Genomic DNA, 23694 nt, shown 5'->3' with positions numbered 1-23694 from the left:
GGCCTACCTCCAAACCCACTCTGATGACAGGGAAAGTAGGGCCCCCAGTGGGCCCGAGGACTCTCCCCTCAGAGCCGAGGGCCTTACCTGGTTGCTAGGGTCCCAGGGGACAGAGAGAGGCACCTCCGTCTGCTTACAGGACACGATGTACTTCCTGGGAGAGAAAGAGATGACAACCTTGACCTCTCGGGAGCCCATCTCTTTGGACAGGCTGCACCGCGTGTCAACCGTGTGCAGCCCTGTGCTCAGCCCAGCAGGTGGGAGAGGCTCCTGTCCACCTGGGGAGACTGGGCAGATACACAGAACAGCAGCACAAACACGCAGACTCGGACAGAGGTAGACAGGCCAGAGGAAGGGTGCTGCTGCTGACGCCGGTGCCCGGCAAAGGCTCAGTGCCCCACACCCTGACTGAGCTAAAGCGACTTCACCCCCATGCCTCAGTGTCCCCATCTGTGCGATGGGATCTAGAGTCACACCTGCCTCATAGGATCGTCATGTGAACAGTGCTGGGCCCATAAATCCTCCATAAAGAAGCTTTTCTTATTAACAACGAATGGTGGTGGAGACCTCAGGTGTGTGCTCAGCTCTTTTAAGTTTGTAAAGCGCTTCCTTAGCAGAGTCACTCAGACCTGGGTTTTTGTCCTGAGCTATCACTTCTCTCAGGGCCTTTCTTTGTCTGCCAAATGGGCATCAGAGTCAATGGTAGGAATGAAAGATTTTAAATTGGCCAGGTTCAATTCTCACTCTGCTAGCTCATCATCCCTGCCGGTGTGCCCGCGGCCACACTCCCTCCGTTACCAGTGTCCTCACTAACAGTGGGCCAGGCAGGCAGCTGTGGAATGACGCTACATGGAGGTGAAGGGCCTAGCCAGTGCCCAGCGCAGGTGCAGCATCAAAGAAATGCAAGTCCCTGAGGCTAGGGGGGCAGGTGGACAGCCCTGGACCCTGCGTCCCCTCCCACCACCCAGCCCCAACTTGCCTATCCAGGCGGATCTTCCTCCTGGCACTGGCCTCTCGGTACCGCCGCTCACCATCCTGGGAAGAGAAGCAGGGACAGTTATGATACAGGTGGGACAAACAGCGTGCCCCAACCCCTGGCACTGTCTGACCATGCCGGCACAAGGGCCCAAGGAGGCCCTGCAGCCCTAAGGTACTCAGCCTCACTGGGACAGCAGGAGTCAAAGCAGCCTGGACAGGAAATGCCAGGCCACTGAGCTCCAGCCCTGGCTTCCTCTCGGGCCCTCTTAGCACCCGGAAATGCCACCTGCCCTCATCAGACCTCAGTCTCCACCTTGGTAGAAGGGGGCCCCTCAGGGCACTTACAGTGGTAATTAGAAACCACATTTACTGCCCTGCTGGGTAGCTCAACGGGAGCATCGTCCTGATGCACCACAGTCGTGGGTTCAGTCCTCAGTCAGGGCACATACAAGAACCAGTGAGTGCACAAACAGGGAACAACAAGATCGATGTGTCTCTCTCTCCCTTTCCCTTGCCCTTTCTAAAATCAATAAATACAATGGTTTAATTGTTTAAAAAGAAACTTGTATTGAGCACTTGCTATGTATCAGGCATTATTCTACTTTCCATGCAAAACTGCATGTAAGCCTTACAGCAACCCTCTGAGGTTGGGACTAGTATGATCCTCATTTTACAGAAAAGGAAACTGAGGCACAGAAAGGCTAAGTGGCTTGCCCAAGGTCACAGGGGGAGAGTGGAGCCGGGAACAGAACCCCAAGGGCCTGACTCAGCGCCCGCCCCCATAGCTACTGCTTCTAATGTGTCTGGGCTCGTGAGCGACAAATGGCGAAGGCCTGCAAGACGTCTTGGGGCCTGCACACTGTGCTGCCCATCTGCTGGGCTCCCCGCAACCCCCACCCACTCTTGACTGCCCAACACCCAGCTGTGGAGCGGGAATTTCAGAGCCTGTACTCAGCCTTGTGAGGCAGGCGGGCGGGCAGGGCAGGGACCTCTCCAGAGAGAGGGAACAGCCTCTCCAGCCTCCCTCCCTGGCCCTCTGCAAGCAAGCCAGGCCTGGCCCACTGGGGGCACAAGGGAGCATTGTGTACAGGATGGCTCTGAGCCAAGGCCCTGACTCCCATCCCTGTGTCCTTGCTCTCCTATCACCATCATCATAACAGTCACCACTTCTTGCGTGTCTGCAGGCCTTAGCCAGGCCGGGGTCAATAGCCCATAGACCCCCACAGCCTGAGAGACCTGGCCTGCAGGTGCACCTGCTTTACAGATGGGGGCTGAGAGCTCACAGAAGGCACCCACTAGAATGTGGCAGAGGTGGTTTTGACCCACACCTGACTCCAAGGCCAGGGCTCTTCCAACTGTCGCACCCACTATGAGCCAGGCCCATATGCCTGATCTGAATTCTTTCAGACAGAACAAGTTTCCCACCGGGCACAAGGGGCCTCTCCAGGGGTCACACCAGGGCAGTCAGCACTGGCTGTGCCCCAGCAAAGGGGCAGGGCTGGGCCTGTCACCTCAGGGCCTATCAGGGGCTGGCAGGCACCCCCACCCTGGGCAGAGAGGGAGGGGAGCTGGTGGAAGGGCAGGGTGCTGCACCCACTCACCCCAGGCTGGGGCCGAATCCAGGGCAGTCTCTGGGGCTGGTCATCTGCGTCCAGGACCACAAAGGTCATGAAGGCGCTGTTGATGTGCCGCCGATGGGTCTCCGCCTCCTGGCGGTAGGCCTCCACGCACACGCCCACCTCCATGCTGAGGGGGAGAGAGGGCAGCTCTCACGCTGGCCAGGTCCTCCCCCGTCCCCAACACATGTGCCCACACGGTGCGTGCACACACAGATACTCCTGCAGCTCTTCCCGGATCGCAGCCCCACTGGCAGGAAACCCAGAACAGTTCCCTCTTGTCAGTGTTTACAGAGACCTGCTGTATACTTGGCCCTATGCCAGTCACTGGGGACGCAGAAGTGAAGAAGCCCATCCGTCCATGACCTTGCGGGCTAACATGGGGGTGCAGCAACCCACACGTATACACACACACATATGTGATACATAATGATAGCATGTTATGACAACATGTTAGAGAGAACACAAGGAAGGAGGTGGAGGGAGGTACAGAGCCCAATGAGAAAAAAATGTTCATTATACAATCAGCAGCACGCTAACAGCTCAGTGGCTGCAGTTTCTGTATGTCCAACTAGCTTCATTAATTATAAAATAGCAGCCACCACCAGCCCCTCACTGAAGAAGATCCTGATCCCAGATGTTACACAGCCGGGAAGGCCAACACCTGAACGGGGCAACAGCTTGCCCAAAGCCACACAATAGTCAGGAAGAGAATCTGGACTAGAAACCAGGCCTCGCGGCTCCCTGTTCAGGGCAGCAGAATGTGTGCGGGCCGGGCTGTGAACAATAACAATAATAAGAGTAACAGCGGCGGTGGCAATGGCTGACCTTCACTGAACCTCTCCTCTGGCGTTCTACTAGTAACATGTCATTGGATCCTTAAAACTGTAAACAACTGTGGTGAGCCCCATTTTACCAGGAGGGAACCGAGGCTCAGAGGAGTTAAGTAACTTGCCCAAAGTCACACAGGTGGTAGGAGGAAGGTGAGCCCACCCGGAACCCAGGCTGCCTGGCTCCAGATCCTTCACTTTTATCGACTACCCTATGATCTTTACAAGCACCAAAAAACATAGCTATTTAAAGTAAGCTTTCATGGTAGTGGGTATCAGGATTCATTTCAAAGGTGAGGACTCTGGGGACTAGGTCTTATTGTAGGCGAAGGGTGGGAAAAGGTTTGATGACAACAGAACACTGTGATCCACAGCGTGACAGGCATGGGGGCAGGGGCCGGGAGAGACACAGAATGAACAGACGGTGCGATCCAAGATGGCAGGAGACCTGGGGCCCAGCGGAGGGAACACTGAGGCCGGGTCTTGGTGAAGGTGAAAGGACCCAGCAGCAGGGCAGGATTTAGACCTCGATGCGGGGTGAAGGGTGCCTGGCAGGTTTGCATTAGGGCGCCTTCTTGGGTGAGGAAGAGCTCTCAGCCCCCGGAGTCCTGGTCCCGCCCATCCCAGCCCCTCACCTATGTTTGAAGGCGTTGTTCACAATGGCCTTGAGCACCAGGCGGTCCCCAACCTGGGATGGTCCCCGGAAGTGAAACATCTCGATGGCTTTCAGCGTAGGGTGGGCACGACACAGCCGGCTGGAGGAGGCCAGGCATTGGGAGACAGAAGAAATGCCCTCAGTGCTTCAGCCACTGGTTTAAGCCAGCCTCTACCTCCACCTGCATCCCCGGACCCAGGCAAAACCACAGGCACCGCCTTCAGGCCCACCCACTCCCACCCAGCGACTGCTCTGCCCAGAGGAACAGAACTAAGTCTCACTTCACAGCTTAAAATACTGTGGTCTGTGTGCATGGCTGGAAGGCAGCTGAGTCTGAGGTGACAGAAGAGAGCCTAGGGCAGGGCTTGGGTAATCCTATCCCGTTTTCCTTCTAACCTTTATATCTTAGCATCTGCTGTCCCTTCTACCTGGAAGCCCTCCCCTTACCCAAAGCTACTTGTCACTCGAGCCCCAGCTGAAATGCTCTTCCTCCAGGAAGTCTTCCCTGACTATCCAGACTCTGACTGTCCTCTGAGATCTTACTGCACTCATAGCTTGGGCTGCCTAAAAGGGCATTGCTTAGGCATTGTGTGCCATCCATTACACACAGAGGAGGGGCCACTGGAGCAAGGACAAGGGTAAGGAAGAATTTACCTAAGGAGGGTGTGGGCTGGGAAGAGCACTCCTGGCAGGAGAAACAGCAAGCACAGTTATGAAGGTATAAGAGCATCATTTAGTGAATGGCAGTATCCTAACTATAAAAATGCCCTGTTATTTAGGGTAGGATGAGCCCAAGACAGGCTCAGAGCTTAGAAGAGAAGGAAGGAGTGTTTCAGGTCTAGGAAGAAGAGAACAGTCAGAGAGGCTTCATGGAAGAGGTGGGCAGGATCTTAGCAAACAGTGAATAGAAGGGTGGCCAGTAGGGGGTCAGACCAGGAGCAAAGGCACTGGGAACTTGGAGGGTGGGAAGGGGAGGGCAAATGGCTCGATGTGCAGGGAGTATAAGATACAGGAAGGCAGCTGCAAGGTCAGGTCAAGGGGAGGCCCTGGTACCAGGCCCAGGGACTTGATATGTCCTGGGCAGGAAATGAGAACCGTGCAGGGCTTTTATTTTCCCCCCAAATTATAAGGTAGAGTTTATTTAGAAAGCTACAGAGGTAGCAGAAGGGTCCTTGGGGCTTAGGAGAAAGAGGAAGAGAGGCAATCGCCTTGAGAGGGAGAAGGGGGAAGAGAGGCACCCGAGTGCTCTGCCAAAGAGCACGCATGCCCTGGGGAAAGACAGCCGCCCGCCCACGCAGGGCTTCTTCAGGCAGAGGAGGAATGGCCAGCTCAGGGAAAATCACTGTTTTCTGGTTCTCTGCGTCTGAATGTTTCAGGTTACCTTAACAGAACAGCCAAGCTTCTGAAGCCTCAAATGCCAACTCCAAGCTGGGGTTGGCTAAGGGAAGGAGGGGAGAAAGGAAGGGAGGCAGAGACAGAGGCAATACACTCTCCCCTCACCTGGCTGCGATGGTGGCCACGTTCTCCATCCAGGCCATGATCTGGCCCCCAAAGGTGTTGCCCTGGTGATTGGCGTGGGGGGGCAGGACCAGCTCCACACTCTCCACGCGGGTCTTCTCAGCCGGCACCATGTAGCTGCAGTCTCTGCTCTCCAGATCTGACCAAGGAGGGGCAGAAGGAGAAAGAGGGGAGGTGAGAAGCTTCCCAAGGGCAGAGCCTCTGCATGGGCAACCCAGGAGCCCACCGCCACCTCTCCAGCCCACCCACATTATTTTATTTCCTCAGCACCAGTGTGCTGGACCGACATGAGGAAGGGGAGGAAACCACAGAGAGACGAGGCGGGCACAGAGCAGGGGGCAGAAACCAGCACTGAGACAAAGCACACCTGGGTCTGCACTTCAGCTCCACCCCATACAGGCTGTATGACCTTGGGCTAGTCAAGTAACCTCTCCTGAACCTTGATTTCCCCATCATAAAGAGCAGATGACAAACCCCACCCAACAGGACTGTGAAGGTGAAATGCAATCTCGGTTCCAGAGTGCCGGGCACCAAACTCAGTAGCACACTCTCAAAAGGGGTAGATTCCCTCCCCCTGCCCTGACATGCCCTATCCCTCAGGGGTGATGGCCTTAAGGTACCCTCGGTAGGAGAGGACAGAGAGGTCAGGGAATCAGATGCTGACATGCCCTACCCAACCCAAGGAAGTGCCACCTCCCAGGGAGGAAGACTTCAGCAGGGAGGGCCCATCAAATAGGCAACATTTTGCTTGGCTTGCAGGCTGCTCGCAGATGCCAGAGGCAGAGAGTAGGGGAGGTTACAGGCCTGAGCCGAGGCCTGGAGGCAGGATGGTAGGACAGGCACAGTCCCGGGGAGCAGCCAGGCCTTGGCTTAGCAGGAGCAGACGGCGAGTAAGGGACAGCACCAGACGAGGCTGAGCAGTCAGCCAAGGCCCTGGATGCCAGGCTGGGGCATTTGGACGGATCCTGGGGCAGAAGGGCTGGGAGGACAGGAGGGGCTTAGGAGGACTACAGTCGGATGGATGGCTTCAGGGCGCCTCGACAACTGATGTGCCCAGCCACAGCCCCAGGCCCAGAATAAATAGGGCACACAAAATTAGAAGCACAGCCCACTGATTTCATTGGGGTTAGCTGGTTCCGCCCCTCCCTGCTCTGGGGAGCTGAACTATCTTTGACTTGTCCTAAAATTGCCTCTTTAAAGTTTCAAGAAATACTCCACACCCTCTCCACCTGTCCAAATCCTACCAGTCCACCACAGATCTGAGTGTGCTGGCACAGAACGATCTCTAAGATGCACATTTAAGGAGGAAGAGGCCAGATACAGAACAGTTTGTACCATAATTCCCTTTTGGGTAAAAGAGGGGCTACATGATACACAGTGGGCTTAAAATGTAGGGAATGCTTCTGGTCCCCAAAGATGAGAAACAGTAGGTGCCTCTGGAGGGGACCCGGGTTCTGGGGTAGGAAAGTCTTGCTTTTTATTCTGTCTCTAGCTCTATATCTATGCCCACACATATACCTACCTTTGTATCTATCTATCTATCTACCTACTTACCTACCTATCTCTGTGCTTTTTAAGAATCCTAGAGTCTTCAAGTTCAAGCTCAATACAACCTTCCCAAGTACCTTATATCCTAGAGACCCAAATGCATTTGTGGATGACAAAGCCTTTCCCTCATGGCTGCTGGGAGCTGGTGGAGAGGCACTCCCCTTTCACTGAAGGAGACCTTGAGGCAAGAGGGCCAGACAGGCCTGAGACCACCAGTGGGTAGACATTCCAAGGAAATGCCTTTCCTCCCTCTGCCCAGTGGGGGCCCAGGGCAGAGAGGAAACACCAGTTGCCCCCCTGTCCTCAGCCGCTCACCATCCTGAATGACGTAATTGGCCAGGAGGTCCTTGATGGTATCGGCGTAGACCAGTCGCATGCGCCGGCGCTCAGCTGCTACGCTGTGCTCGGTCTTCTCCTCCTCCGTCCGTGGTGTGATCTGCTTCAGCTTCACCTGTGGGCAGGGGTGGGGTGGGGATGCTTGGGACAGGGTCCCTGAAATAGTGCCAGCCGCCATGTCATGCCTGGGGCTGCTAGATGTTACAAGTCTCTGTCCCCCCTTTGTCCACATTTTTTCTGTCTCCATGTTGATGGATACCCCATGTACACCCTCTCAATGACCCCTTCTGGGGTAAAGGCACAAGGGATGGGGGTGGGGGTCACTGCAGGACATGAAAGAGAATGGTGAGACCCAAGAATCCTCATGTGAGACACATGGGGAGAGGTGGGGAGAAGGAGAGAGGGAAGGCGCCTGGGGCCGGGCAGCAGGTGGGGAGGGGGGCCTTCCTCTAGGGGCTGCAGATTCCCTGCCACACTCCCGCCTCCACCCCTCTGCCAAAGCTCAGCCTCACCGCCCTGGTCCAGGCCCGCCGTGCCCGGTGGCCAGGTGGCCCGGCAGTGTCAAGAGGCCAGGTATAGCCGCCTACTTTGGAGAGTTCACGGTGGGCCACAAAGGTGGCCAAGGCCTTGCACACGTTCCATCGCTTCTCAGAGCATAGGTCCTCGGAGGACACCTGGATGCCCACCTGGAGAGGGAGAGTAGGTGAGGAGTGACAGGGGGAAGGAAAGCAACTCGCACACCTGAAGCCCCACGGCTCAAGGAGACAGGAAGTCCCACCCCAGGCCTGGGCTCTACTAGTATTTCTCCTACCAGGAGTGTCTAACTCATTTCCACCGGGGGCCACATCAGCCTCCCAGTTGCCTTCAAAGGGCCGAATGTAACTTTAGGGCTGTACGGATATAACTACTCCTTAACTAGCAGCAAGGAGCTCGGCACTGCTGCCAAGAAACAAGGCTCTGGGCCAGGGCCGCATTCGGCCCTTGGGCCTTGTGTTTGCCACCTGTGTTCTAGACCCACCCAGTCCAGGAGCCTGCTGGGGTAGGTTCTGATTCTGCCCTGGGCTCCTTGGGAAACTTTGGGCAATTCATTTCCCTTCTCTGGGCCTCAGTTTCCTCATCTGTAAAGTGAAGACAACCATACCCACCCTCTCGGGGATATTGAGAGGGTTAACATGAAACTGTGTCCATAAAAGAGTTTAAGGTAAGTGTTGGTGAAACTGAAGGAAGGGCATGTGGGGGTACCTGGGCATTTATGAGGGGCCCAGAGGGAGAGACAGGGCTCGCTAACTCAGCCCCAGTGGTCCCTCAGTAACCACTGGCCAGCTGGGTGAAGTGCCCTCGATCTAACGTTCATGGGTGGTAGAGTCTCTCCCCCAGAGCTCACAGAACCCTTCACCAAGAGTCATCACCAAGAGTCCTTCAGTGACCCTGAGGCCCAGGAATCGTGCTCCCACCTCACAGATGGGGTGACAGAGTCTGCAGGAGGTGAGCTAAGGACTGGAGTCTGGTGCTCTCCCTGCTCCAGCCCCCAGCCTCCAGGGTCAGGCCCAGCAGCTGTCCTCCTTGCACTTTCATGATCACCTGGCTGCTAAAGACAGGGTCCGAGACTATGCGTGAAGATCCAGGAGGCCACAGATCAAGTCCCACAGAGGGATCTGTGTGGCTCAGCAACCTGGGGCAAATCCCTTTCCTCCCTGGGCCTCACTTTTCACTTCTGTGTTATGGGGTGTTGGATGGGAAGATCCTCCCAGCCCTGCCAGCTGGTTCAAAACTCTGCTACCTCTGCCAAGGCTTTGCCAGTGTGAGTGTGCCTGGGCTGGGGGCTGAGGCTGGAGAGGAGGTAGGAACCCCACTCAGCACCCTCTCATCCCCAGGCAGTGCCAGCCCCGCATACCTCCATGCTGGAGTTGAAGGCACGGTTCACCTTGGCCTTGATGTTCACCACTTGTCCAATACTGGAAGAGAAAAGCAGGAGGTGAGCCTTCCACAGGGAACAGAGGGAAGGAACCGAGGCCCCCAATACTCGCAAGGCCTCTTCTGAGGTGAACTGGCAGCAGAATGAGTTTACAGAGCATATGCACATATGGCTGTCACCTGAGTCCTCGAAGCAAGCCAGCAAGACAGCGTTAGCACCACGTTTACAGGAGGGCAGCTGAGGCTGAGAGGAGCGTCACGATTTCATTCATCTGCTCCCTCTCCCCGACTCCCGCTTGTCCAATGGATGATCGAGCTTCTGCCTACCAGTCCCCTCCCCAGGGAAGCCCCCCTGCTCCACGGTAGCTCTGCAAGGTTCGCTGTCCTAACACTTCTTCCAGCAGACCGACCTCTGTCTTCCCCACAATCCTTAAGCTCCACTGGGGCAAGGCCTAGCACAGGGCACAGGGCGGTACCTCCGTACATAGAAGCCTACTAAATTTACACATTCCACATTTACTACATACCTACTAAGAGCAAGGGGCTATAAACAGAGGGTGGGAAGCAAAATGAAAACATTTAAAGAATGCCTACTATGTCCTAGGCACTGTAGTTGACCTCATTTGAGCCTCAAAACAAGTGTGGCACATAGGTTTAGGGGCAGATTGAACATCAGAGAGGGTAAAACAGTTGCCCAAGGTCACCCAACTAAAGGTGACAAAGCCAGGATTCTAGACTGATTCTGTTGACTGCTCTGGCCTGCTCCTCTGGAATTCGTCCCACATCTGGACAAACAACCAGAATCTTGGGGGGAGCCACCCAGCCTGCCCTGAGCTTACTTGCTCATTTTTTTTTAAATTTCTTTTAACAGTTCTAACAGTCATGCAGGGTACTGTCATTTTTAGGACATGCATGCCGACATGTGGAGGGATGAGTATCATGATGTCTACAACTTACTTTCAAATGGTTCCGCAAAAAGAGAGAGGGAGAGAGAGAGACAGACTATTTCTTTACCCATAGATGATGCAAATTTAGCAAAATGCTAATTATTGAATCTCAGTAATTAACCGATGGAGAACATTTCACTATTCGACTTTTCTAGAATCTTGAAAGTTTTTGTGATAAAAAATAAATAAAAGAAAACTTCCATTACCCACAAAATAAAAAAAAAAGTTTCTTTTCTGTGGCACTAAAAAGAAAGAAATCTGTGACTCTACCCCCACCCCACCCCCTCGTCCTCACCCTCCTCTTCCTCCTCCTCTCTAGCTTCTCCAAAAGCCCAGCAGACATCCGTGTGGACGTCCAAGCCCCTCTTCCTTCCTAACTGCCCTCCACCCCACAGCTCAGGCAAAACTGGCCCGTGCCCCAGCGTCACTGCCCAGTCTCTTTGGGGGTCCCCTCAAGCCCCAAACCCCACCCAGGTGTTCACCTGGCAGAGAGGCAGCGACCATAAACAAAGCTGACCCCTATTCAAGCCCTCCTCCAGGACCAATTTACTCTCAGGGGACAGAGGAACATTTAAATGACACCCAGTGATGCTAACAGCGAATCCAGGTGATGGAAAACTCTAGGAGGCAAATGACCAGGTTTCCTGAACAAATGAATTTCAATGAGAAAGAGAGAGAGAGAGAGAGGTGGTGGGGGAAGAGAGTGCTGGGGGAAGGTAGAACATCCATAGATTGTTTTTTAAAAACCTTTAGAAATAATGTCAACCAATTGCAACCTTATTTGCATCCTGACGTGAACAACAAAAGTAGCTGTGAAGCAACCAAAACAGAGACAAGCTCATGAGACAGTGGTGTGGGCAGTTAAGGGCTGACTGGATGTTTGATGTGCAAGAGAAATTATTGTTAGTTGTGTTTAGGTGTTTTGGTCTTGAGATTAAGTTTAAAAAGAGTTCTTACCACTTAGAGATACATTTTGAAATATTTTTAAATGGCAAAACCAAAAAAAAAAAAGTCCCCAGTTTTCCTCAGGTGCAGCCAAGCCTTTCCTGAGTACCAACCATGTTCCAGGCCCTTCCCCAGCTTGCCCTCCTTCCCAGGATCCTCTTCAGCTTTCCCTTCCACCGACACCCTCCTCTGCCCAGAACTACCTTCACCCTGCTGGGTCTTGCAGCAGACCCATGCATTAAGCATGCATCCCCCCACCAGCCCTCTCCCTAGCTGCTATGAGCACCAGAATCTGTGCTGGCAGCAGAGACTCAGAGATGGCCCAGAATAACATGGTAGCTCTTCAGTGTCACTGCTTACACTGCTGACAGCACTGGAGCCAGCTCAAACACTTCCTCCAGGAAGCCACCCTTGATTACCCTCTACGCCACTATACCTACTCCTAGACATATAGGAAACGTGGTCCACTGGTTAAGAGCAAGTGTTCTGGGACCAGGCTGCCTGCTTGGTAGTACAGCCTGGGTCCTCCTCCAGCTGTATGACCTTAAGCAAGTTATTTCATGTCTCTGTTCCTCAGTTTCTTATTCTGTAAAATGAAGATACTAATAGCCAGGCCCTCACAGTATTTATCTGAGGATTAAACAAGTTAATATATTCAAAAAGGCATTGTAAATAATGCATCAATATTGGTTCATCAATTGTGACAAAGGTACTATGTGAATGTAAAATTTTAATAGAGGATCTGGATGTGGAGTATATGGAATGCTCTGTACTATCTATAACTGTTTAGTAAATCAATAACTATTCAAAACTAAAAAATATTTAGAAAAAGTATCACAAAGCACCTGTATGTCAGAGATCATCACGAGCATGGAACTTACCCTATGAACTGAAATTAAGTCTCTATGTCTGTCTCCCTGCAGCTGGGCGCTCGGGGGTGCAGGGACCATACCCCAGCCGACTGTGTGTGCCACATACCCGGCACAGGCCCTCATCCAGAAAAGGTGCAAGTAGTGAGAAATGACTGAAAAATGAGTACAAGGACTGGCCAGACCTTTCCCTTAATCACAATACTCTGGGCACCAAGGAAGTCTTGAATAAGCCCTTGGCCCTGATGGAGAACTTAGGAGCCAACCGGGAGGCCAGAGCACTGTAAGCAGACCCTACAGCCTGTCTTGGGCTGAGGTCCTGGCGTGGTCCTTGGGTCCCAGCAAAGCTCCGCAGAGACAAAGCTCAACCCAGTGTAATGAAGAGCTTTCTAACCAGCAGAGGCATTTAAAAAAAAAAAAAAAAAAAAAAAAACCGCGAGGCAGTGAGCTTCTCATCCCTGAAGCTATGTGAGCAGAGATTGAATGACCCAAGCTTCTGGCTCAGGCTTTGCCAGGGCACCTTGTCTAGAGAACTCCCTACAGTCCAGCAACCAGTGACCCACAGAGAATGCCTGAGGTCAAAAAGGCATTCACTGGTTAAGTCTAATCCCTTCCGGGGAACAAGCTAGACTTCACCAAAGTCACACAGCACCCCATGATGCTGCCTCAGCAACATTCAACTCCAAATTTGAAGCAACTTCCTTGGCTCCACCCCAGCTGAGGGAACCCCCCCTCCCACCCCCACAGCAACTAGCAGCAAGCCAGCTCCCAGCCCACCACTGTCCCAGAGTCCCTGCATGTACATCCTTGTTTCCCAGAGGCTTCCCCCATTTCATCTGCAAAGGCCATCAAGTTCCAGGCAGGAGAGGCAGGGGAGGGATTCCTAGGCTTGTAGTGGGGTACCTAGAAGTACCTAGAGGCAGGAGGGCCGCTTACCTAATGGTGTGCTCAAAATAGATATCGTCCATGGAGGCGGTGACGCAGGGACAGCCGGCATGCCTCTCCGCTGGCATCAGGAGAAGAAAGCCACGCGTTAGCAGCCTCCCACGTTACGCAGACCTCTGATCAAATGTCAGCCCTCCCGAGCTAGGGCTATGCCTCCTCACCCTCACCCTTTGTTACTTTTCTTCAAGGTTGCCGTGTCCTGTTTTATGTATCTGGTCTGTCTAGCATCTCTCCCTTCTGTTCAGCTGTGTTTACTGAGGGCAAGAATTTTTGCCTGCCTCGTGCATGGCTGTACCCCAGTCCCAGAAGAGCGCCTGGCACAGAGTGGACACTCAATAGGTAGCTGTTGAATAAATGAGTGGTCACACCAGCCATTCTCCTTCCCAGCCTTCTAGAGTGCCCACCTGTCTGCCCAGTCACCTTCACCCACCTTTGTTTGCAGGCCTGAGTCATTCTTACCCTCCGGGCTCTGCCCAGGTGCCCTAGTCCCTCCAGAACCCCTTCTCTGTCCCTGCAGCCCATTCTCTTACTGCCCCAGTTTCACCTCCCTTTCCCAATCCCCCCAAAAACTGCGTGGGCGCAGTTGGGTCACCTGTCTGTCCCACCTCCCCCGCATCAGACTCGGGCTCCCTGTGGCTTGGAGGACACTGGGACATCATAAGGAATAAAATGAGTTGAATTCAGCTCAACTCAGTGCAGAGAGCTCTTTAAGGCAGACAGCAGGGTGCCTGCTCACAGCACTCCTAAGCCAGTCTTGGAGCAGCCATGTTCACGGCCTCGCTGTGCTAGAGCAGGGACCTACGGTCACGCAGAGCTGGGGGTCTTGGGGGAGACGGCGGGCCAGAGCTGCACATCCAGAAATTGGAGAAGGCATTGCAGGCAGGCAGGCTGAGATGAGGGATGAGTGTGGCACTCAGGGAGACAACAACCACCCCAAAAGAGTCTCAAAAAATCGAGGCCTCTCCTCTGGGTGTGTGGGGCCAGCGGCGGGGGGGGGGGCAGAGGGGGGAGTGATGGCAGTCTCACCGGACAGGCAGGCCGTGGTGTCGATCCACTTGAGCAGCTGCCCGATGCTCAGCTCACCACGCTGGTTGGTGTGGCAGGGCAGCACCAGCTGGCTCATCTGCACCTCTGTGGGGTTCCGGTACCCCTCATCATTGGCCATGGCTCTGTCTTTGAAGTCTGTGCGTGAGGCTGACTTCCGGGACTGGCGACTGGGGAACACAGAGGCAAGGCCCTGGGAACAGGTAGGTTCAGAGAGGTCAGCTCACTGCAGGGCCTCCTGGGTCTGCCCCTCCCTGAGACCTGAGGGCCAGAGGGAGAAGAGAGAGCCCCTGGAGCCACCACCCTCCAGCCCAGGGGCATTCTGGATGTCATTTGTGCCCAGGTCCCTTTTAGCCAACAGCTCCATGTTAACATGACCTTGGACCCGAGACAGAGGTAAGGGAGACAGGGGTTGTGCTCAGAATTCAGTCCTCCTTGCTTCAGCTGGTGGGTCAGCGTTTTAAAGTTTTGCCTCTGATTGACCTTCATGCTTGAAAGATTTCCCCTCTCCATGCAGAGGCCTAGTGAGTCCCTACCCAGCATGCCTGGGGATTTGTTCCCAATAAAGTGTTTCAAGAAGCAGCTACTCTTTCATCCCCCAAGGGCCCCTTCCCTGAACTCCTTGTTCTTCAGATGACACCTCTGCTGGGTGCTCATCTGTCTCTAGCACTTAGCTCTACTGACTTGGAGCACTCACTCAGGACAGTCTCTGAGCAGCTGTGTGATCCAGGCCAGGGCTCCAGCAGCTGCCAGCTGGAGAAGCAGCTGAGAAAGTCCTCAAACTCATGAAGCAGAGGTGGAGTTTCTGCCCAGGGCACTGGTTGTGTTAGTCCTCAGGCAGAAGAGGTGGTGAGGGCTTAGCAGTGGGTGGATGGGGTGGATGAACCTGCCATCCCTTCTGTCTCCCTGATCACACTATGAACAAGGGCTGGGTACCCTGCACATGAGGGGAAAATGACGGGAGGGGCGGGCTCGAGTTCTGATTCTCATGGCCATTGCCAATTGTGGTAATGATAACAGTTGCCATCAACATTTATATAGCACTTAATAAATATCAAACACTCTTCTAAGCACTTTGCATGTACCAGTTCAATTTGATCTGCACAAGAAACCCTTAAGGTAGGTTCATTACTATCCCCACTTCACTGATGAGGAAACTGAGGCCCAAGAAAGTGGCAAAGCTTAGCTTGACCCCAGAGGTCTGGCTGCAGGCTGAGGTTCTACCCACCATGGCTCACTGCCTGCAGGGGCTCCTGGGGCTGAATGAGAAGAAAGCCAGGGGCCTGGGCCTGGATTCAGCAGCAAAGAGTGCCAGGACTTGATGCTGACCCTGCCACTGCTGCAGATGGTGGCAGTGACAGCTCAGGGCTGTGAGGGCCCTCGTACTGGGGGTGTATACTCCTTAGATAGCTCCCCCCGTGAAGCTCTGTAGCTAATTCAGTAAACTCAGAACACACCGACATGACTGGTTCAAGGTTGCTGACTCGTGAGTGGTAGAAAGCGTATTTGAACAAGGCCTGTCTGACCCAGAACAGCTTGTAGGTCCCCAGAGATGCAGCTCATCCCCATGAGCCTCTGGGTACCAGGAACAGTGCTGGGCACCAAGGGGACAGAGAGGAGGGTGGCTGTCCCAGGAGCTCTCAGCTTGGGTGGAAGCCTTTGAGGTGCCAGGCTGCCAGCCTTGCAGGATCTTGCAGGCATCTCACAGACCTTGTGGTCTAAGCAGGAATGTCACCATGGTAACCACTGCCAAGGCATTTCCAGCCTGGTGTGCACTGGGGGCCTGCACGGATGTGGATGCGGGTGGCTGCCTTTCCGGGTGTGGGAGACGATAGGGGGAGGAGGCAGGCAGGCTCTGTTCACCCACACTCTTCCCAAACCCCTCCCACAGCCAGGGGTTCTGCACAGAACATTCCAGAAACAAGCCTGGAGAAAGTCAGGGAAACGGGGGAGGTAAGATGCACAGTGTAAGGGGGCAGAAGCAAGGGAGCAGACGTGTGTGGTTTCTGGGCAGTTCTGGGCATGCACACAGGGTGTCCCTGCTTCACGAGCCTATTTTCACATCCACTGCTCACTGGATCCTCACAAGGAAGGTGGACCCCATTGTTGCAGATGAGGAAGTGAGGATGGAAAAGCCCTAGACCAGCAGTCAGGACACCTTAGTTCTGATCCTTTCTCTGCTTCTCACCTGGTCACTCCCCACTCCCACTAGGCTCCTCTTTCAAGTTCTGTGAAAAGGAGTCCCTACCCTCCCAATGGACTCTACATGCCTGAAGGCAGGATCTTTGCCTCATTCATTCATTCATTCATTCATTCATTCACCAAGTGCCTCCTCTGTGCTAGGCCCTGGGCCAAACACTGAGAATGCAAAGGAGAATCGAGCCAGTCCCTTTGAGAAGCTCCTACTCTAGTGCTCATGTCTAGAAGAGCCTGGCATGCAATAGGACCTCAGCAAAGGTTTGTGGAGGGACAAGCAGAGACAGACTTGAGTTCAAATCCAACTCCTGTCGCTCAGGTGCCATGTGATCATGAGCAAGTCCGCGCTTCTCCTGAGCCTCATCCATCACTCATAAGGTGTGCAGGGGCAGCGGGAGATTGCGAATCCCCAGGGTATCCCTGGTTCCGGGATTCCAGGGTCTAACCCTGCAGGGCTCCAGCATGCCCAGCTGAGATTTCCAAAGAGGAAACTAAGGAGCCAGTTCACCTTGTCAGACAGGAAATACTGACCTTCTCCCAGCAGGGCTGAGCTCCCACCTCCCCACCCCCTGCAAAGTGTGGGACAAGCCTCACTGTGGCTATCCCCCAACTCCTCTCAAAAAGAGGGTGCAAAGCCCTGGGCTGTAGCACCAGCACAGGGAACAGAGCAGCACCAGTGGCTCAGGACAGGGCCTTTCAGATTCCAACTCCTTCCTTGGCTCCAAGATAGCCTGCCCATGTCAGGCCAGGCCAGGCCTCCTTCTCGTCCCAGGGTGGGCAGGCAGCCAGCCTGGGAGGCAGGGAAGTGTGCAGCCCTAGAGGGTTTGGCCAATGGAGCCCTAGAGCTGGGCCACTCCCCCCAGAGCCAGTCACAGGGAAAGCGGAGGCCTTGGATGGAGTCAGGTCCTGAGGTGGCCAGGCAGGCAGAGCCAAAACAGCTGACAGGGAGGGCGGAACCCACTACAAAGGTGGGGCCAGAGCCATGCCCTCTCAGAAGGAAGCTGTGCCAGGCTCTGGCCCCTGGCCACAGCAGAACTGGCCAGATTTGATCATCCCAGAGTAGGCCTCGGCTGGCTACACCATTCACTCTGTGTCCCTCCTGGGCCAGCCATGCCACAGACCTGCTGGTCAGAGCAGGAGAGGCCACTTCGCCCAATCCCTGAATTGATGCAGAGGGAGACTGAGGCACATGGAAGGAAAGGCTGGTCCAGGGTCACACAGCCGGGAGCTGGGTTGAGGCCTCCTGGGCCAGGGCTCCTTCTGGGCAATTTGACCACAGCTCCCACCGACACCCTTGACCTGGGTTTCCTCCCTCCCCCAGGGAGCCAAGTACAGATATCCAACCCCCTGAAGCTCTCAGCCCACCCCGCCGCCCTGGCACACGCAGGGCCCAGCACTGCTTCCACGGCCTGTTCACAGGCCTCCAGTCTCCACCGCCTCCTGGCCTCCAGGCAGCACCAATGGATCCTCCCAGAAAGCAGACCCACCAACTCGACAACCACAACCTACTGTGTCCTGCCTGGCCTGCAGACAAGTCAGTCTTTGTAACTCCTCCCACCACGGGACTTCATTCTGTCCCCTAGGACTGCACAGACCTGTCTGAACAGTAAGCCTGATCAGACAGCTCCCCTGCTCCAGACTCCCTCAGGAGCAAGGCCCTGCTTCCTGCTCCTGCCACAACCCCCAGCGGCTCGACCACAGGAGTTTCCTCAGGGCACCACTCCCATCCTCCTCCGTTCCCCAGCCATGTGAGCACTGCTGCGGCCTAGGACCCTTTTACCTGCCTTATCTGCCAGGTAGTCCTTCCTCCTCCCTCTCCAAGCTCCACCATCCCTGCCTCTTCCCCAAGGCGAGCCAGGGCCTCCAGGTCACCACAGCCTTGCCTGTCTCCATCACAGCCCTGACCACGCTGCGCAGTCACCACGTTCACAGGTGCCTCTCCTGTCAGACAGGCATTTCTACAGGACAGAAACAGATCCAGGCCTGGCCCAGAGCAGGTGCCAAACACCAATGGAAGAGACTTATGGCAGGGGTCACCTTGGAGCTGAGGCCTGAGACTTGAAGATGAGGAAGGTCTGAGGTGCAGAAAGGACATGAAGGCAGCAGAAAGGACAAGCAGGAACAGGGTGCCTTGGGCAATAGGAACAGCCATGGCAAAGGAAAGTGTGAGGTGAAATACTAGGTACCTGTGCAGGTAGAGACAGAGGGAAAGGGGCCAAGGAGTCCCCAGAAACCATGGAAGACTCCTGGGGAGGGCTGCAGCCTAGAGATGACCCACGAAAGGAGAGCAGCCAGCAGAGAGAATCTTCATGCCTGCAGGAACCACCGGGAACAGCAGGCCTACAGCAGAGGGAGCTTGCCCACCCTGGCAGGAAGGAGCAGGCTTGGGTGGCCTCTCACCTAAACCCCCGTGACAAGCCTTGGAAGTCGGCCTGGCCTGGGTTCAAATTGGGTTCCTCAACTAACATGTGTGACCTCAGGGCAAACTGCTCAACTTCTGTGGGCCTCAGTTTCCTCATCTGTAAAAAAAATGGGATTATAGTACCTACCACCTCCTGGGGTCAAAAAATGAGAAACTGAATGAGATCCAGTGTTTAGAGATCCTAGCACATGCCTGCCACATGGCTAACATTTTTGAGTACTTACTGTTAGCATTATAAAGCTGAGTTTAGACTTCCTACAGAAACACAGCTGGGACAGACCCCAATATAATTCACGCACTGCGAACTTTACGCAGCCTTTTCTCATCTATGAGCTCACCAGAACTTCACAGTGAGGGGCAAGACCATTAAGGGGCAAGATTATTAGCCCGTTTCAGAGGTTCCGTGAGAATTCAAAGAGCCGTGATATTGGAGCCAGGACTCAGGCCCAGGTGTGAGGCTGAAAAGCCCCTGTTCCTCCCACTCCTCTCCCTGCCTCTCAGGAGGAGCTGGGGACTAAAATGCAGGCCCCAGGGAGCTGGGACAAGCCAACTTTGACCGGCCCCCAGAGCCCCGGGCCAGGCCAACAAGAGGCCTGGTGGTCTGGCACGACCACTCTGAGCTGTCCAAGGGGGTTGCCTGACCCAATGCCCTGTCCCCATAAAGGTGGCTCCAGCTTCTCAGAGAGACCGAGATGTCCCCCGTGGTTTCCCCACCAGCAAGGCAGGCACATTTGTCAACCTCCTCAACTCTCCTTCAGGTTCCATACCTTTCTCCCAAAAAGGCTCTGAGGCAACCTGCACACACACACAGGATGTGCCAGCACACACAGGGCACACATGCACACACGGCGCACGTGCACCGGGAGCTAAAATGCAAGCAGAAGTAAGAAATCAGGAAATGCAGAAGTGATTATGTTAGGAACCCAGGTGCACGGAGAGGCTGCTGCAGGGTATTCTGTTGGGACTTGAGACTCCCAGTGGACAGGCAAGAAAGGTAGCAGTGGGTACCAGGCTCGGGTAAAAAGCGGGAGCACTCGTCCAGGAAGCCAGCCTGACGGCTGGGGGGCACCAAGGACCGTTTCATAGGCTTCTGGTTGTCATGTGCTCTCAGACCACAGCTTCATTCTAGAAGATAAATGACAGTCCAAGCGCCCTACACAAACATCCTCACGTTAGTTCCAGCTGCAGGCGTACTGGCGCTTAACATTTTTCAGAATTTTGAGGTGGGAAAGGTAGAGAATCAAATCACTATTTTTTATTAAGACTGCCCATATGCGCCCTGGCTGGCGTAGCTCAGTGGATTGAGCGCGGGCTGCAAACCAAAGTGTCACAGGTTGGATTCCCAGTCAGGGTACAAGCCTGGGTTGCAGGCCATGACCCCCAGCAACCGCACATTGATGTTTCTCTCTCTCTCTCTTTCTCCCTCCCTTCCCTCTCTAAAAATAAATAAAATCTTAAAAAAAGGAGTTCCCATATGCCATTCATTTGGTTAACATTTACTGAATACCTCGTATGTATCAAGTTCTACGCTAAGAGCTTTCAGATGTATTAATTCAGTAATTCTCGTATCTACCCTGAGAGGCATTGTTAATCTACCCATTTTACTGACAAGCAAATCAAGGCTGAGAGCAGGCACATTGTGTCTGAGCACCTAGAAAGAGGCAGAGTTTAAGACTCTCCTAGGCCCACCAGCCAAAGTCCACGTTCATATCCACACGGAGAGCACTCCCATAGGCCTCGGAGATGGAGAAGATAGAAGAGATTCTTGGCCGAGCCTGGGAAGCTCAGTTGATCAGAGTGTCATCCCGACACACCAAGGCTGCTGGCAATCCCCGGTCAGGGCACGTACAAGAATCAATCGATGAATGCACAAATGGAACAACGAATTAATGTTTCTCCCCCTCTTTCTCTCTCCCTTCTTCTCTCTCTCAAATCAATAAAATAAAATAAAAATAATTCTCTTAAGAAAAGAAATTCTAAGCCCCGGCTGGCATAGCTTAGTGGATTGAGCACGGGCTGCGAACCAGTGTCGCAGGTTCGATTCCCAGTCAGGGTACATGCCTGGGTTGCAGGCCATGACCCCCAGCAACTGCACATTGATGTTTCTCTCCCTCTTTCTCCCTCCCTTCCCTCTCTAAAAAACTAAATAAATAAAATCTTTAAAAAAAAAGAAAAGAAAAGAAATTCTTTCCATCTGAGACTCAGAGAAGGGGAGCAAACTACCCCAAGTTCTGTAGCCAGTCAGCGATGGAGGAGAAAGCACAGGCCACAGCACCGAGCTCTGTCTGGAGCCCACGGCCTGGTGCAGACTGACCTGGCAGCAGTGGGCTTCCGCCTGGTGACCACCAGCCCTGCGGGAAGCTGCTTTGTAGGTAAGGGGCTTTACTTTGGAGTGACAGAAACGTTTTGGAACTAGATTGAGGTGCTGGCTGCACAACACCGTGAATGTACTAAATGCGACTGAATTATACATTTTAAAATGGGTAATTTATGTTATATTCCACCTTGATAATATTTTGAAATTCTTTTGCAAAACATCTCAGATAAATATCAAGTAAGCCAGCTAAACTGCATGAAATGTAAAATGCCAACTACATTAACAAAAGAGATGTGGGGAGCAGACTGTTTAGCATGCTACCAGGCACATGGCAGAAATGCTAGGTAGCTTTTACTACAAGCTCTCTGGGCCTCAGTTCCCTCCTCTGTCCAATGGAGCATTTAACTGCAGTCTCCAAGAACTGGCTTCTGGGAGGAAGTCCTCGGTGAGGCCCCCAGGGGCCCCCTGGCAGACAGCCCTGCCACATCTCCAGTCTCTCTCGCACCACGTGCCCCCAGCCCCGGGCTTCTTTCAGTTCCTCCTGCTCCTCGTGCCACAGGCACCGAGCAGTGGAGCCCGTGCCCCTGCCTGGATGCTCCCATCTCTCCCCCTCACTTCTGCAACACCTACCCATCCCTGGGTTCCCTGTCCCTTCCCCCACCTTCAGGCTCCTGGCACCGTACCTCACCTCCTTAACGCCCTCTCTGTAATAAATACCTTTCATTAATAACAATGTTTATTTAGTTGTGGGAGTAGCTGGTTGACACTGCACCAGAAGATCCACCAGGCAGCCACCTTCTCCCTCCACTCCCGGTTCCACAGGGGCCCAGCACAGAGCCTGGCTCCTTGAGGACCAAATGAATGAGTTTGTTCAGTGGGTCCTCAGTTCCCACTAGGGTCACCCCACAAAGGCAGGGAGAAACACAGGCCATGAGGTCAGGTGAGGTTCCCCACAAGAGGTCCAGCTCCCACCCCTTACCCCTTCACCCCATTCTACAACGGAGAGCCTGAGCATCACCTGCCACCCTCTGCTCCCAGGGTAAAAATAGCCTCGTCTGAAATCTGATACCTACCCTCAGCCCCTGCCCCACAAGGGGCCTGCCAGGGGCCAGAGAACATTTCCTGCATGTTCTATCCCTGTGCCTATCCCATCGGACCCATGGGCACATACTTAAGGGGTTATCGCAGGCCAGGGACACAGGCAACCCAAGCCCAGGTCAGTCAGTCCCAGGTCCTGCCCAAGGTCCCCCTGGAACCACAGAGACAGGCTTAAGCTGAAGTGCAGGCCTCCTGCCTCTACCTATGGCGCAGCCCTTCCCTCCCCTAGCAGAGGGAGGAGGGTTTCCGAGATCCATTACAACAGCCTGCTTGTGTGACCAGGGAAACTGAGGCGCTCTCTGTCCAAGGTCTTAAATGAAAGGGCCCAGAGTCAGGCAGACTTTGGGAAAGTTATTGAGAGGCTGAGGAGAAATACCCCCACCTCATCGCATCCAAGAGTAATGGGAGGACTAACAGAGACCCCAACACTGAGGGCGCCCAGCCAGCTATGAAGGGTCGTGCGTGTTAGGGAGCATCGTTCTGAGGGGGCTGGAAAGGATGCAGCAGTTGCGCTGGATAGAGCCTTGCCTTTCCTAAACCACAAGAGACTCCAGTAGCCTTCGCTTCTCAGCTTTGGGGAAATGAAAATGCGGGGAAGGGAGGCACTGGGACCATGGGTTCCAGAGCCAGGCAGGCGGTATGCGAACCCCAGACCTACCCTCAGAAATGCAGGGACCAAGGGCAACTTGCTTCACGTTCCACACTGAGCACCCCCCAGGCCAGCTTCGTCACCTGTAAGACGTAGGAGCAGCAGCACAAGCGCCCTGCAGAGCTGTCCTGAGTGCAGAGGCAGGGGACACATGGAAAGCGCTTCATAAATTGCAGTGGTGCTGCTCTCCTTGTATTCCTGCATGGCCTGGGAGCCTGAGCAGGGCCTGCCAGGGCGGATGAACCGAGTCAGTCCCCATCCTCACAGGGCTGTGGAACAAGGGGCTGCCTAGGAGGTGCTGTTACACTGAGGGTGCAGGGGCCTGGGGGAGTGTATGCAGAGCCTGCAGGACGAGGGACTGGCTTGTGCGGCTGGGGTTCAGATTAGCCTCGGCCAACACCCTTGCTCCTACTTCTCTGCACTGCTGGGGTGCTGTCCCAGCGGTGGCCCCACAACTAGGGATCCGTGGGACTTGAGCAAGTTTTTCATGTCTCTTCTCTGGCCGCAGCTTCCTTGTTTATAAAATTGAAAGGGTGGGCGTGTAGGTTAGACTGAGAACAATCGCTCTCCCTTGCTTAACTATTTAATATGTAGCCCTGACCACTGTGGTTTAGTGGGTTGGGCATCGTCCCGCAAAGTGAAATGGCGCTGGTTCGATTCCCAGTCATGCCTGAGTTGTAAGCCAGGTCCCCAGTTAGAGGTGTGTGAGAGACAACTGATTGATGTCTCTCTCACACATCCATATTTCTCTCCTTCTCTATCTCCCTCCCTTCCCCTCTCTCTAAAATATATATATATATATATATGTGATATGTGCCAAGCACTGTGCTAAGCATTTTCTATGCATTACCTCATTCAATCTTCACA

General features: G+C 54.1%; 1 protein-coding gene across 1 annotated transcript in view; it reads right to left on the bottom strand.

Annotated features, from left to right (window-relative positions):
- Positions 1–23694, bottom strand: part of ACOT11 (acyl-CoA thioesterase 11) — a 45503-nt gene that overhangs the window by 8225 nt on the left and 13584 nt on the right. Inside the window, exons 2-11 of the mRNA XM_028513213.2 lie at positions 14128–14338; positions 13093–13162; positions 9376–9436; positions 8069–8167; positions 7461–7596; positions 5580–5736; positions 4060–4179; positions 2580–2724; positions 980–1035; positions 88–154 (exon numbers count right to left, since the gene is read on the bottom strand). Coding sequence (XP_028369014.1) covers positions 88–154; positions 980–1035; positions 2580–2724; positions 4060–4179; positions 5580–5736; positions 7461–7596; positions 8069–8167; positions 9376–9436; positions 13093–13162; positions 14128–14338 — 1122 coding nt within the window. The remainder of the gene's footprint in view (positions 1–87; positions 155–979; positions 1036–2579; positions 2725–4059; positions 4180–5579; positions 5737–7460; positions 7597–8068; positions 8168–9375; positions 9437–13092; positions 13163–14127; positions 14339–23694) is intronic.

The sequence above is a fragment of the Phyllostomus discolor genome, chromosome 5 (genome assembly GCF_004126475.2).
Source record: "Phyllostomus discolor isolate MPI-MPIP mPhyDis1 chromosome 5, mPhyDis1.pri.v3, whole genome shotgun sequence".
In the NCBI taxonomy this organism is placed as follows: domain Eukaryota; kingdom Metazoa; phylum Chordata; class Mammalia; order Chiroptera; family Phyllostomidae; genus Phyllostomus; species Phyllostomus discolor.
Note: the sequence above shows the minus strand (reverse complement) of the source record. Positions and strands in the feature narration are given on the sequence as shown.